The sequence below is a fragment of the Ctenocephalides felis genome, unplaced genomic scaffold, assembly GCF_003426905.1.
Source record: "Ctenocephalides felis isolate EL2017-DRISC unplaced genomic scaffold, ASM342690v1 CF-g0.4_SCAFFOLD_00400, whole genome shotgun sequence".
NCBI classification, from domain to species: Eukaryota; Metazoa; Arthropoda; class Insecta; order Siphonaptera; family Pulicidae; genus Ctenocephalides; species Ctenocephalides felis.
This window is the reverse complement of record NW_020536554.1, coordinates 1-12,647: the sequence shown is the minus strand read 5'-3', so window position 1 is coordinate 12,647 and position 12,647 is coordinate 1. Positions and strand designations below refer to the sequence as shown.

Below are 12,647 nucleotides of genomic sequence, written 5' to 3'. Positions count from 1 at the left end.
TTACAAAGAAACGGCTTGGTAGATCGTTGCACAAAACTGACAAACGATAGTCCTCACCGAAAACATCAAATGGCTTTTAAATTTCTAAAATCGGTTCAGGCGTTTTTGAGAAAACGTCGATTCAAAAGTCTAATTTTGACAATGCCAAAAAGACCATACTGATTTTTGCAAACTTTGACGAATTTTTAAAGCTAAACCAGTTTCGTAGGGCCGTAATATTTTAGTAGACCTAGAAACTATGGTATCTATTCGTCAAAAAAATAATAATCATAAAAATCGTCAAAATTTTTTTTTAAAAAAATTTATTACAAGAAAAACGGCCCGCCGATCTTTACCAAAAACTAATCAGCACGATTCCCAACCAATATCTATCGAACGGTTTTTGAATTTCAGAATCGATTCAGAATTGCGGGCTAAAACGTGACGAAAAATTTTCACTTTTCTGCAATTACAAAGAAACGGCCCGGCGATCGCCGCACAAAACTCAGAGACGATAGTCCTCTCGAGATACATCAAAATGGCTTTTAAATTTTTTGAAATCGGTCCAACCGTTTGGAGAGAAAACGTCGAATTACGGCAAAAAATCTGTTCACACACACACACACAACACATACACACACACACACACACACACACACACACACACATTACTTTTTCCAAATTTGTCTCATTCGATTCAGAATGGCTCGAACGTCGAGAAAACATAAAATTAGCGATTCGGAATTTTTTGATGAAAACAGAACTTCTCCTTCGGGAAGTAATAAAAAAAGTAAAGAGCAAGAATTAGAGTTGACCGTACCGAGGTTGAAGATATATATATATATATATATATATATATATATATATATATATATATTAATATATATAATATATATATATGAGAGTGGTCCTTAATATGGTCATTTTCGAATTTCCTTGCTCCTAGGGGATAAAATGGTTCCAAATAGATAAAAAACAATTCTCTGAAAGTTTTAGCTTTAATATTAACGTTTAGATAGAGCGCAATTCAATCAAAGTTTTGTATGGAAATAGCATGGAAAAGTTTTCAAAAATTTTGAAGATGTTTTTAGATGTAATTTAGCGACAAAATAATAAATAAAAAAACTCATTCATTTGTCGCTAAGTTGAACCTAAAACATTTTTTATATTTTCAAAAAAATTCCATGCTCTTTGCATACAAAGTTTGATTGAATTGCGCTCTATCTAAACGTTAATATTAAGAGCTAAAACTTTCAGAGAAGTTTTTTTGTCTATTTGGAACCATTTGATGAATCCCTGGGAGCAAGGAAATTCGAAATGACCATTTTAAGGATCACCAATAAAAATTTTAGGATTTTTATTGATGTTACGCCCGATTATTAAACTCAAATTAAACATATATTTCAACATCAAATTCAAGACTATTCAAAAATATATATATATATATATATATATATATATATATATATATATATATTGAATGGTAGAATCTTGGATTTGTGTATATTTTGTAGAGTTTCGAACAAGAATCCAAAAGTAATAAAAAAACAAGAAAAGTTTTTAATAAACAGTTTCTTTATTTAATTATTTATTTACTGTCGACGTTTCGGAACTAGGTACGTTTCATCTTCAGGACATCTGTCAAGAAACATGATCTTGATGAGATTTAAGCAAACAATATGTTTAGGAAAAGAAAATAGATTTTTCTTAAATAATAAATTAATTGCAAAAAAATATAATAATGTACAGAAATATGATAATATGATCAAAATGAAAATGATAAAAATAAATGAGTGGATTATCAGAACAGGATATTAAACATAATAGATTTTTTTTTTTTTTTCTTGAAAGTTATGGAAATTTTTGAGAAAAAATTTTTTCTTAGTTTGTTTTACAATAAACAAATATTTTGTACTAAACAAAACAGTAACAAATATTTTATGACAAACAAATAGCAACAAATATTTTGAACAAAACAAAACAGTAATAAGTATTTTATAACAAAATAGCAACAAAACAGTAACCAATATTTTACAACAAACAAAATAGCAACAAGTATTTTGTACTAAACAGAACAGTAACAAACAATTAGCAACAAATATTTTGAACTAAACAAAACAATAACAAGTATTTTATAACAAAATAGCAACAAAACAGTAGCCAATATTTTATAACAAACAAAATAGCAACAAATATTTTAAACAACATAAAATTTATTGCACAAAAATAAACTAAAAAAGTAACAAATTATAATATTTCAAATAATATTAATTCATTATTTAAATTTATTGTGATTACTTTTTTCAAAGCCCTCTGCCAGTGCCTCTGCCTTGCAAATGCAAATTATCCGCAAACATTCTGCTTAATGCATTGGCAATATGATCTTTGGGATCACGCCCACCAATCTTGATAACAAAATCGGCCTTCAAATTAAAAACATGCTTTGATTAAAAGTAATTGCATTTTTTTAAATAATTTCATATATTTTGCACCAGATCAGTTTCTATCTCTTCAGATTTTTCTTCAGCTAGTTTTTCTTCCTAGGCTTTGACATCTTCCACAGTGAAACCAATCCAATTTATCAAACATATTCGTTTTCTTTTTTAGGGAAGATACCTGAGTCGAAGCCTTGTCTAGGTCGCTGATTTACCCGTCTACGATGATCGCTTTTTTCAAAATATGTTCAACAGAGGCTAAAAACAAATAAAAATTAGAATATGTATATTGAGTGGGTATCTTCCACATATATTTCTACTTGAATAACGCAAATACTATGATATAATATTATTTATTATATTAGATATATTTACATTGAAATTATAATTTATTATTGTCTTCTTCAGGCTCGCTACTGTCCGTGGTCCCAGGTCAGTAGTTGTTGAGTCCTTGAATAGTTAAGAGTATTAGTCCGTGTTGCGCTATGTGTTAAATACCCTCAGCAACAAGGAATGGGGATGTCTAAAGGGTATATCGTGGTGCCACCTGGTGCAACGTTGGCGTGTCGCACAAGCGGTGACACAATTGAAGTTGAGGCATAAACTTGTGACGCCATCAGTTGTCAAACCTCTTATATAGATGGTTATATAATTCGAAAATGAACTTTTCGGCCTGATCGAGTGAAATAGTTTTTTTTTTATTTATGATTTATTGGCTTTATAAACTAGTACATTAGCCATATACTAAATTACATGATATCTACACTATCTCTTAAAGTCTAGTCTTACGTATATATCATTGTTTTATGTATGTTTCATTTATAGTTTTATATTATTAGATTTGATGTAAGTATAAAGAGCACCATATAATCTTGTATCTGTCAGCACTGTTATAAAATTAATTGGAAGGGAGATTTTTTGTTTGATTATTTCCTCCCATAGTTTAGTTTTTGTCTGCCCTTTTCCCAACGTTTACACTCCATGATGATATGCTCTGCATCCGCCCTAGTCGCTTCACCCAAGCAGTAGCAACTAGGATCGATATCGATCCCAATTCTGCTTAGGCAGAATGAATTAGAGTGAAATAGTTGTTCTCTGCTTTGGTGATAATTGTTTGGTCCATAGATAAGTAAACATAAATAGATCGCTATCTGAGGCCATTTGACATTACCGCCATTTTAATATTTTTAGCGATCTGAAGAAGGCAGCACTTGTTCAGTATATAAATCAACCGCTGGTATTATTTCTAGATATGGTTTGCATACGTAATTCAAAATAAGAAAACCTAAATAATTTCTTATATTGGAAATGAGAAAAAAAACATACGAAGTACAAAATATATTTTCAAATATATATTACAAACATTTTTACATAACAATTAAAATTTTTATAAATGTAATAATCAATATATACATAATAATAAGTATTATAATTTTACAATTATAAGTAACTAAAAAAAGTATTCACAATGGTATGATAAATTTACAAGGAACGATCAATATGAATTACTTAATGATCAATAATATATAACTACACAGAGATTGTGTAGAAGCATTTACAATAAAATGTTAAATTTAGAGGGAATGATCAATATGAATTACTTAATGATCAATAATATATAGCAACTACATAGAGATTGTGTAGAAGCATTTACAATAAAATGTTAAACTTAAAAGGAACGATCAATATGAATTACTTAATGATCAATAATATATAGCAAACTACACAGAGATTATGTAGAAGCATTTACAATAAAATGTTAAACTTAAAAATAACGATCAATATGAATTACTTAATGATCAATAACATATAGCAACCACACTGCGATTATGTAGAAGCATTTACAATAAAATGTTAAACTTAAAAATAACGATCAATATGAATTACTTTAAGATCAATAATATATAGCAACTACACTAAGATTGTGTAAAAGCATTTACAATAAAATGTTAAACTTAAAAGTAACGATCAATATGAATTACTTAATGATCAATAATATATAACAACTAGACAGGTAAAAGTTTTCATAAGTATAATGAATTTACACGAACTGACTAATATTAATTTCTTAATGACTAATATTAATATATTAAAAAGAGAAGAAAAAAGTATAGAATCTAAGTATGTAGTATATAGAGTATATACTAAAGATAATGGAATAGTATAATTAGAAGAAATGACAAATAATGAACAAATTTAAAAAGTTAAATCCTACAGACATAAAATATATATATTGATATCAAAATTGATAGAAAACTAAATTCCAAGAATTAAAATTCATTTATGAGTCATGCTTCTTTAACATTAACTTTGCATTTGATATTTATTTTATCATTAATAAAGTTGCATTCTACAATATCTTGAATTTCTTATGATTCGATTGTGCAGCAGTCCTTTCGGCTGGAATGTTAAGAATATTTCTGAGCATTTTATACTCTGTTGCAATTTATACCTTATTTTATTGCTTTGTTTGTCTATCCTTCTTAACTCCCTCAACATATAATGGATGTGTCATACATTTTACATGCCCTCGGCATCAAGACACTCCTATCCTTAGTCACTAGATTCTGCTGCAATTTGAATTCCCAAGAACATCTAATAAACATAACATGTTGTAATATAATATCAAGTCGTAATAGCAAATAGTATTAAAATATTCAGAATTATTATTACCCTTTCCACCGGAGTTGCAAAGTGTTCTCCTGGTCATATATCAGATTGTCTTTCTCTTCTTATATCACTGTGAATTATAGACATGAAAACTATTCTGTGAAATATAATTGGACATTTTTAATTTGTTCACTTCATAAAGCCGGAAAGAAGTGCATTTTTATATTATTTCTGAAGTTACCACAAGTTGGTGCGTTACATTTTGCCATATTAAATTTCACATTGCGCTACATTTTGCCATATTAAATGCTTACTTGAATACAATTAATTACAGAAACAACATGCGAACCATATGCGAACCAAAAACTTTAATACAAAATGGTGAATGGCAAATCTAAGCGATCAATTTTGACGTTTTACATATTTAGTAGCGTCATCTTTTTTTCGCTAAAAATAGTAGTCCTTTCCAAAACAGGGTAATATACATTTGTTCGGAGATAACTCCCCATGGTTTGGTCTACTGGATCTACGATGATATAGGCTGGTTTGATGCGATCGATGGACATCCGTGTACTGCCTCTCTGTGTTCGTATGGTTACTGTTTTATCATCTCTCTTAAGAACTTCGTATGGACCTTGATTTGGAGTGACTTCCTGATAGTATCGTCGCGGAGGAAAATATTCGTGCATGTTTGTAGGTCCTGATAAATAAATGGTTTATTGTTTGTGTGATTACTGGATTTACTTGGTTGAAGATGCGCTACGTGTTCTCGAAGTCTCGAGAGTAGATCAGCCGGATGTCTTAAATTTTGAGGATTTTTATATAATTCAAAAAATTCTCCAGGAAGGCGAAGTGGTTCACCATACACCATTTCAGCGGCTGATGTCTTGATATCAGGTTTGTAAGCGTTTCGAATGCCTACTAGAATTAGCGGAAGTGCTTCCAACCATGTGTTGTCTTTGTAACACATTATCGCAGTCTTGAGTTGTCGATGGAAGCGCTCTATTAGTCCGTTGGAACATGGATGATAGCTGCAAGTCCTGATCCTAATGGTACCTGTCAACTTGTTTAATGATCTAAATAATTCAGATTTAAATTGAGTACCTCGATCAGTCGTCATTTTGACTGGAGCTCCGAAGCGGGATATCCAGCATAATAAAAATCCAACCGCTACTTCTTCTGCAGACCTAGTAGTGGGTATACTTCTGGCCATTTGGTAAATCGATCAATGGCTGTCAAACAATATTTATAGAAGTTAACAGGAGGTAAAGGACCAATTATATCGATGTGTACATGTGCAAATCTTGCTGTTGGCAAGGGAAATGTGTCGTGAGGTGCATGAACACGCCGTGTTATTTTGGACTATTGACAATCTTGTCAAGCTCTAGCCCAATCGTGGCAGTTTTTCTGTATACGTACCGTGCAGTATTAAGACGCAAAATTGCTCGTATCCCAGGGTGACTCAAACCATGTAATGAGTTAAATATTTGTCTCCGCAGTAGTGCCGGGATATAAGGTCGTGGCTAAGCCTTCGCCGTGTCGCAAAACAACTTTATGTTTGTGCCTGGTACTGGAATTTCTTCTAATTGTAGTTTGGCGTCCTGCATCAAAAGGCGTTTAAGTTCTGCATCATCTTTCTGGTTGTGTGCTAGGATTTCGAAATTAAGTAAATTATCTTTTGTAATGGTTTCGACTCGTGACAGTGTATCAGCTATGATATTTTTCTGGCCTCTGATGTATTTTATATCTGTTGTAAACTGTGAAATAAAATTTAGATGATTTAATTGAACTGGCGGAAGTTTTTCATGGCGTTGGGAGCATGCAAAAGTTAATGGTTTGTGATCAGTGTATATTGTGCATTGATGCGTTTCAAGGATGTGCCTGAAGTGCTGCACAGCAAGATATACCGAAAGCAATTCTCTGTATTAAGCTGGCCATATCGATTGACGTGGAGTCAACTTTTTAGAGAAGTATGCTAGGGGTTGCCGTTTGTTTTCAACCAATTTTTGCAATCAGGCGCCCACTGCCTGCTGGGAACATATGTAAATAATCCTAATTTAGCACCATGAATTGTATGTTGGAGTAGCGTTCCTTCCGCAAGTTTGTCTTTGCAGGATTGAAATGCTTTTTTTAGTTCTGGAGTCCAGGAGATAGATTTATTGCCTTTGATAGATGATATTGCATCATGAAGTATTGCTTGGTTCGAAGCTGCGTTTAGTATAAAACGGCGATAATAATTGAGCATACCTAAAAATCGTCTAAGGGACTTTGCGGTTTCTGGACGAGGAAAATTCTCCAGATTTTCGATACGGTCAGATGGTGGCTTGGTTCCTGTTGCGGAAATTTCGTATCCTAAAAACTGAATTTGCGGGATACAAAAGGTACTTTTTATCTGATTTATTACATTTTCATGGTGGCAAAGGCGTTCAAATATCGCTCGTAAATGCACTCGATGCTCTTGTCTATTTCTGGAAAAATAAAATATCATCTATGTAAGCAAAACAAAAATTTAATCCTATCAAAACTTTGTCTATGAAGCGCTGAAAGGTCTGCCCAGCGTTTCTGAGACCGAAAGACATGAATGGAAACTCAAACAGGCCAAAAGGCGTTGATATTGCTGTCTTTGGTACGTCCTTTTCTTCTACCGGTATTTGCTTGTATGCCTTCACTAAATCTATAACAGAAAATATATTACATCCCTGGAGATTTGTTGAGAAATCGTGAATGTGACGGACTGGATATCTATCTGGAACTGTCCTCGCATAAAGTGCGCGATAGTCGCCACCCTCCATCTTTCTTTTTGACCAGGTGTAATGGGGAAGACCAAGGACTTTTTGATCGACGTGCCTTTTTGCAGCATTGATTAGAATTCATCCTTGGCCATCTAGTATCGGTCTGGTGCTAGACGACGTGGACGGCATGATACAGGTGGGCCTGGCGTTGTAATAATGGAATGTCTTGTGCTGTGGAGGGGTTTACGCAGTGCGTCGGATGGTTTGATTTGATTTGGAAATTCTGATAGTAGTTTTTGAATTGTCGGATCCTTGTGTATGAGTATTTTAACGCTCTCTTGGTGTGATGTATGAGTTACACATGCGGTGTGTAACCCAGTTCTTCCATCGACTAGGCGTTTATTTCGGCAATCTAGTAGAAGCCCAAAAATGCTAAGAAATCCGAACCTACTATTGGTGTATCCACGTCTGCGATAATGAATTTCCAGTCAAACTGTCTTCGCAGCCCGAGATTAAGACACAAATTCTTTAGTCCGTACGTTCGAATTGGAGTACCATTGGCAGCTTGTAGTTCATACTCTGATTTGTTCCATTTATTGAAGGCTCTCCTGAACGTCTGAACCGGTATCTATAAGAAATTTGGTGTTATTATTCTTACCAAGAACAAAAAGGCGACCTTTAGCGGATTGATATTCAGTTGTTGCCACTACTGATCGGTTTCCTCGTTTTTTGTGCTGCGTATTCTGCTATTCACGTACATGGTTTTTGATATTGTTTGCCTTTTTTCCAAATTGCTGATGATACCAGCATTTCGTGGTTTCTTGTCGTTCGCTGCTTCTCGATCTTGATCTACCTAAACGTCGAATTTTTTCTTGCAAATTTCGTACCTGTTTTGTTAAATCGTCCAGGGTGTTTTTGTAGTGGATGTGTCGGTAGATTGATTGTGGTGTGGCTGCTTTGTTTAGTCTACATGCGGAACCAACGGTTGAGCTTTTAGTATTTTGTCCGCTGTGATTGCCAATTTATCTAAAGGTAGGTCACTTTGGATTTGTAAAATGCCGCGAACGAAAGCAGGCAGCCTCATAAATCGTAAAACAACAAATTTCAAAAATTCCTTTGAGTTTACTAATTAATTTTGAAATATTGCATATTTTAAAATAGTGTTTCATATATAAATAACAAATATATAAAATAAAATATAATTGAAACATAAAGTAATATATGTTACATGAACTGATTTTATTTTTTTAAAAAATTGACAATTTTAAAAACAGAATAGAAGTGTTTATATTAACTTCTATATCGTTTGGAATGTTGTTGAAATGGATAAATATTTAGTTTCAGAAATAATAATTTAGACGGATTAACGAAATGCGGCTCTTGTAGTCGGGTGTTCTCTATTGAAAATAGTTGGGGTTCTTTCTGAAAACAATTGTCAAAGAATGATTTGGACAAGTCATTAAAATCAATATTTATGGGCTAAAGACTGATGGCTCGCAATGAAAAGATTCAGACTAATACATATAACAATGTTTAATTTTTTATATTGTGTCGCAACACGTTTTTATTTTTTATGTTGTGTCGAACACGTTTTTGCTTTGCATAATTGATTGTAATTGACATGTACATATTCGGTAACGATTTATTAACCAAAATTAATAAATTTATAAATTCTTAAAGCTGAATATTGAACTGAAATGTACTTAATTTATAATTCATTATTATTATTGGTAAAAAATCATTGTGGATTTAATTAAAATCGTAAATAAAAATATTTTAACGGTTGATCACGAAGAAAATACCCGTTCGATGTACTAATCAGTACATCCCCAAATTTTTCGAATAGTAATATTCGAAATCGATTTAATTTTTTTTAAGAAAAGGTTTTGAATGAACAACAAACAAACAAACAAAATACTCCTTCGCGAAAGTTATAATTGGTTTAACTTCTTAATTCGAATAAGTTAATTAATTTTGAATCGAAATTAGGCTTTGAAATGGAAATAAATAATCTCTTGAGTTTATTATATTTGAATTTTTGAAATGTTGAATTAAAATTATTAAGAATTAGAAATAATAATATAGGATGTAAAAATAAAACGTTGTAGGTGACAAAAAAAAATTAAAAAAAAAATGGAACCGGTTCCAGAACCGGAACCGCGCTGGACCCGGATCCCTTTCACAGCTCTAAATTTTAATATGGTGTTTTAAATGAATATTATTGAATACTATTTATTTGTAGTTTGTTATTTTATTTATACTTATAAAACATTATTAAACGGGTCGCAATTATTATTTGAATCTCAAAATATCAACTTTTTTGAAATGTTAATATAAAATAAATTTTTGGCCTCATGGCACATTTGCTTCGCAAATCATATTTTTTTCAAAGTCAGTACTCTTAAAAAACTTTGTATAATTTATACTCATTCGCATTCATAAAATATTTTTATATTATTATTAATTTTATTTAAGTTATTCAAATTAATAATCTAAATTTTGAATTAAGTGCAGGGGACATTGTCGAATAATTTATTTCGAGTTATAACAGTCAACAAATTAAATAAGAAGGTTATAGCTGATAATACAAATTCGAATTTATATTCTGCATTACTTGAATAATGTAATTATTTTGTAAAATACATTTTAAATTAAAATAAGACATTGAACCTGTTTGCCATCTGGCTGTCCCAAGTTACCCCGCCTATGGGGTAAAATGGACTAGATAACAAATTTTTAAAAAACAGCATAAAAGAAAAACGAATGAGTCGAAAGACCCCAAAAAAATTTGGATAGGATTATACCATAGTTATATACGTTTTTCATAGAAAGTGTATAAAACTCCAGTTCGATTGTATTAACAAAATATGGGCAAACGAATAATGTTAATATAAATTATATAATATTGAACAAGTAGACGTTCATTATACACTACACATCCTTATGCACTTAAAATAAAGCATTAATTTTCTTGATTCTCTAGAAATTGTTTAAAAATACTTAGCAAAACAACGTTTGCCGGGTCAGCTAGTATGAAATAAAAATCTTTCGGAACCATAGATAAACAATTATAACGGAATTGTTAATCTCACATAAGATCACCGTTTTAATGTTTTATCGTAGCGCCGTTGCGCTTTCTCGTTATTGACAGGTGTGCCGACACCCTTACGTTTGCTGTTCGCTCTACTGTTATTAGCATTCGTTTTCTATGGACATATGTCGTTGATGGTTTTCGCATCTCGCATTAGATTCAACAAGTGTGTTCTTGTTCTGATCATAGATAAAAGAAGAGTATATGGTTCTGATTTTCAGTCCGATTTTGTTTCAATTTAGTGATTTAGTGCACAATTAATGATCTACATTGGCGATGGCAAAGGTTTTGGTTAGTACTTTGATGGATTGATAATTTTGCTTATTTATTTAGTACATGACAAAAGCAAAGAACTTTGACAGCATCCTATTTCACTTTTGCATTGATTTGGTATGAGAAATATTCGTTAATAACGTTCGTTTTTATATTTGTGGTTATATTTATTGCCGTGAATTTGTTGTTTTAATTTAAAACCTAATATTCCTCGTATTTATGATTATTAGGTGCGTAGGCAATTTGTTGTTTGTGGATATCATTTCAAGAGTTAGGTTATGGCTAATACTTATGCTATAATTCCAAATATTTTCTTTCGTGGGTACTTATTTTCTTCTTTTTAAGCTATATTAAAATAATATTTTTATATCTATATGAATTACTGAAATATTTTATAATTTCAGCTGTCGTCGAAGAAACTCTATTCTACATGATGGAGACCTATGTGAATGTTTTATTGTACAAAACCATCCAATGTTTAATAACTACATGAGGTACCTTGAGTAAGAATTTGTGGATGTAAGTATCTGCATGTTTTTTATCGCAATGGATATTAATGGATATAAACATCGTCTCAAGGACCTACCTGTGGATGAGAGCCAGGGGCGACCTGCGGTTAGTCGATCGGTTAACTTACAGTCCGGTCCCAGTTGCGATATTTGTCAACCTTTTTGGCATATATTACAGGTTGAGAAAAGTTTGATCAGAGGTCAAAATTTGGCACATTCATTGAAAATAATTTGATCAATAGGTTAAAACTTGGCACATACGTTGAAAATATTTGATTACAGCTTAAAATTTGGCAAATCGGTTGAAAATTGTTTGATCATAGGTCAAAATTTGGTATATGGACTGAACATCATTCGATTCTAGGTCAAATATGAGTTGAAAATGGATCGTAATTTTTTTTTTTTAAATTAATTAAAAATCTGAAATGAATATTCAATGAATTGATAATGCAATTTTACGTTAAAATAATATTTTTTTAGGAAAGTAAAAAATATATAAGCGTTTCACTGTCATATATTATAATACATTTAATATTATTGAAAATTTTACAATTACAATATACAAGTATACAATAAACCTAACCTAAAAAAATAACACAATAAGAAACCTAAGTATTTATTCAAATAAACTTAACTAAATTTAAAAACTAATTCTGTCTTCTGGTCTTCTCTTCATTCCTAGTGTACCTGTCCTGTGTGCGATGAAGCCTTCTCTAATATAATCTTCTACTTGAGCCTCCGACACTTGAATGACTGTTAAAATCATTTCAGCTACAATCTCGGAAATCATTGTTAGTTTAAGAAATTAATACAAATATTTTAAGTGAACAGTTTCATTATTTTACTATTATAAGAACGCCACTATGACGTTTTATAAATTTTACAAAACGGAGTATTGAAAAATTCTTATGCCTTTGCTCCCGCCTCAGCTGTTCTTCTTGGGAACCGCATCAGTGAATATTGTCTTGATATTGATACGGTTGCCACTCTTGGACAATGACCGCCAATACGAGCAAGC

The 12,647-nt window shown here is 31.6% G+C and overlaps 1 protein-coding gene across 1 annotated transcript; it reads right to left on the bottom strand.

Moving 5' to 3' along the window:
- Positions 1 to 4,967: 4,967 nt before the first annotated feature.
- On the bottom strand, positions 4,968 to 6,237 carry LOC113364316. Its single transcript, XM_026606808.1, has 3 exons — positions 5,769 to 6,237; positions 5,546 to 5,724; positions 4,968 to 5,009 (listed from the first exon to the last, which is right to left on the bottom strand). The coding sequence occupies exons 1-3, from the start codon at positions 6,235 to 6,237 to the stop codon at positions 4,968 to 4,970; spliced, it is 690 nt and encodes a 229-aa protein (XP_026462593.1).
- Positions 6,238 to 12,647: the final 6,410 nt, after the last annotated feature.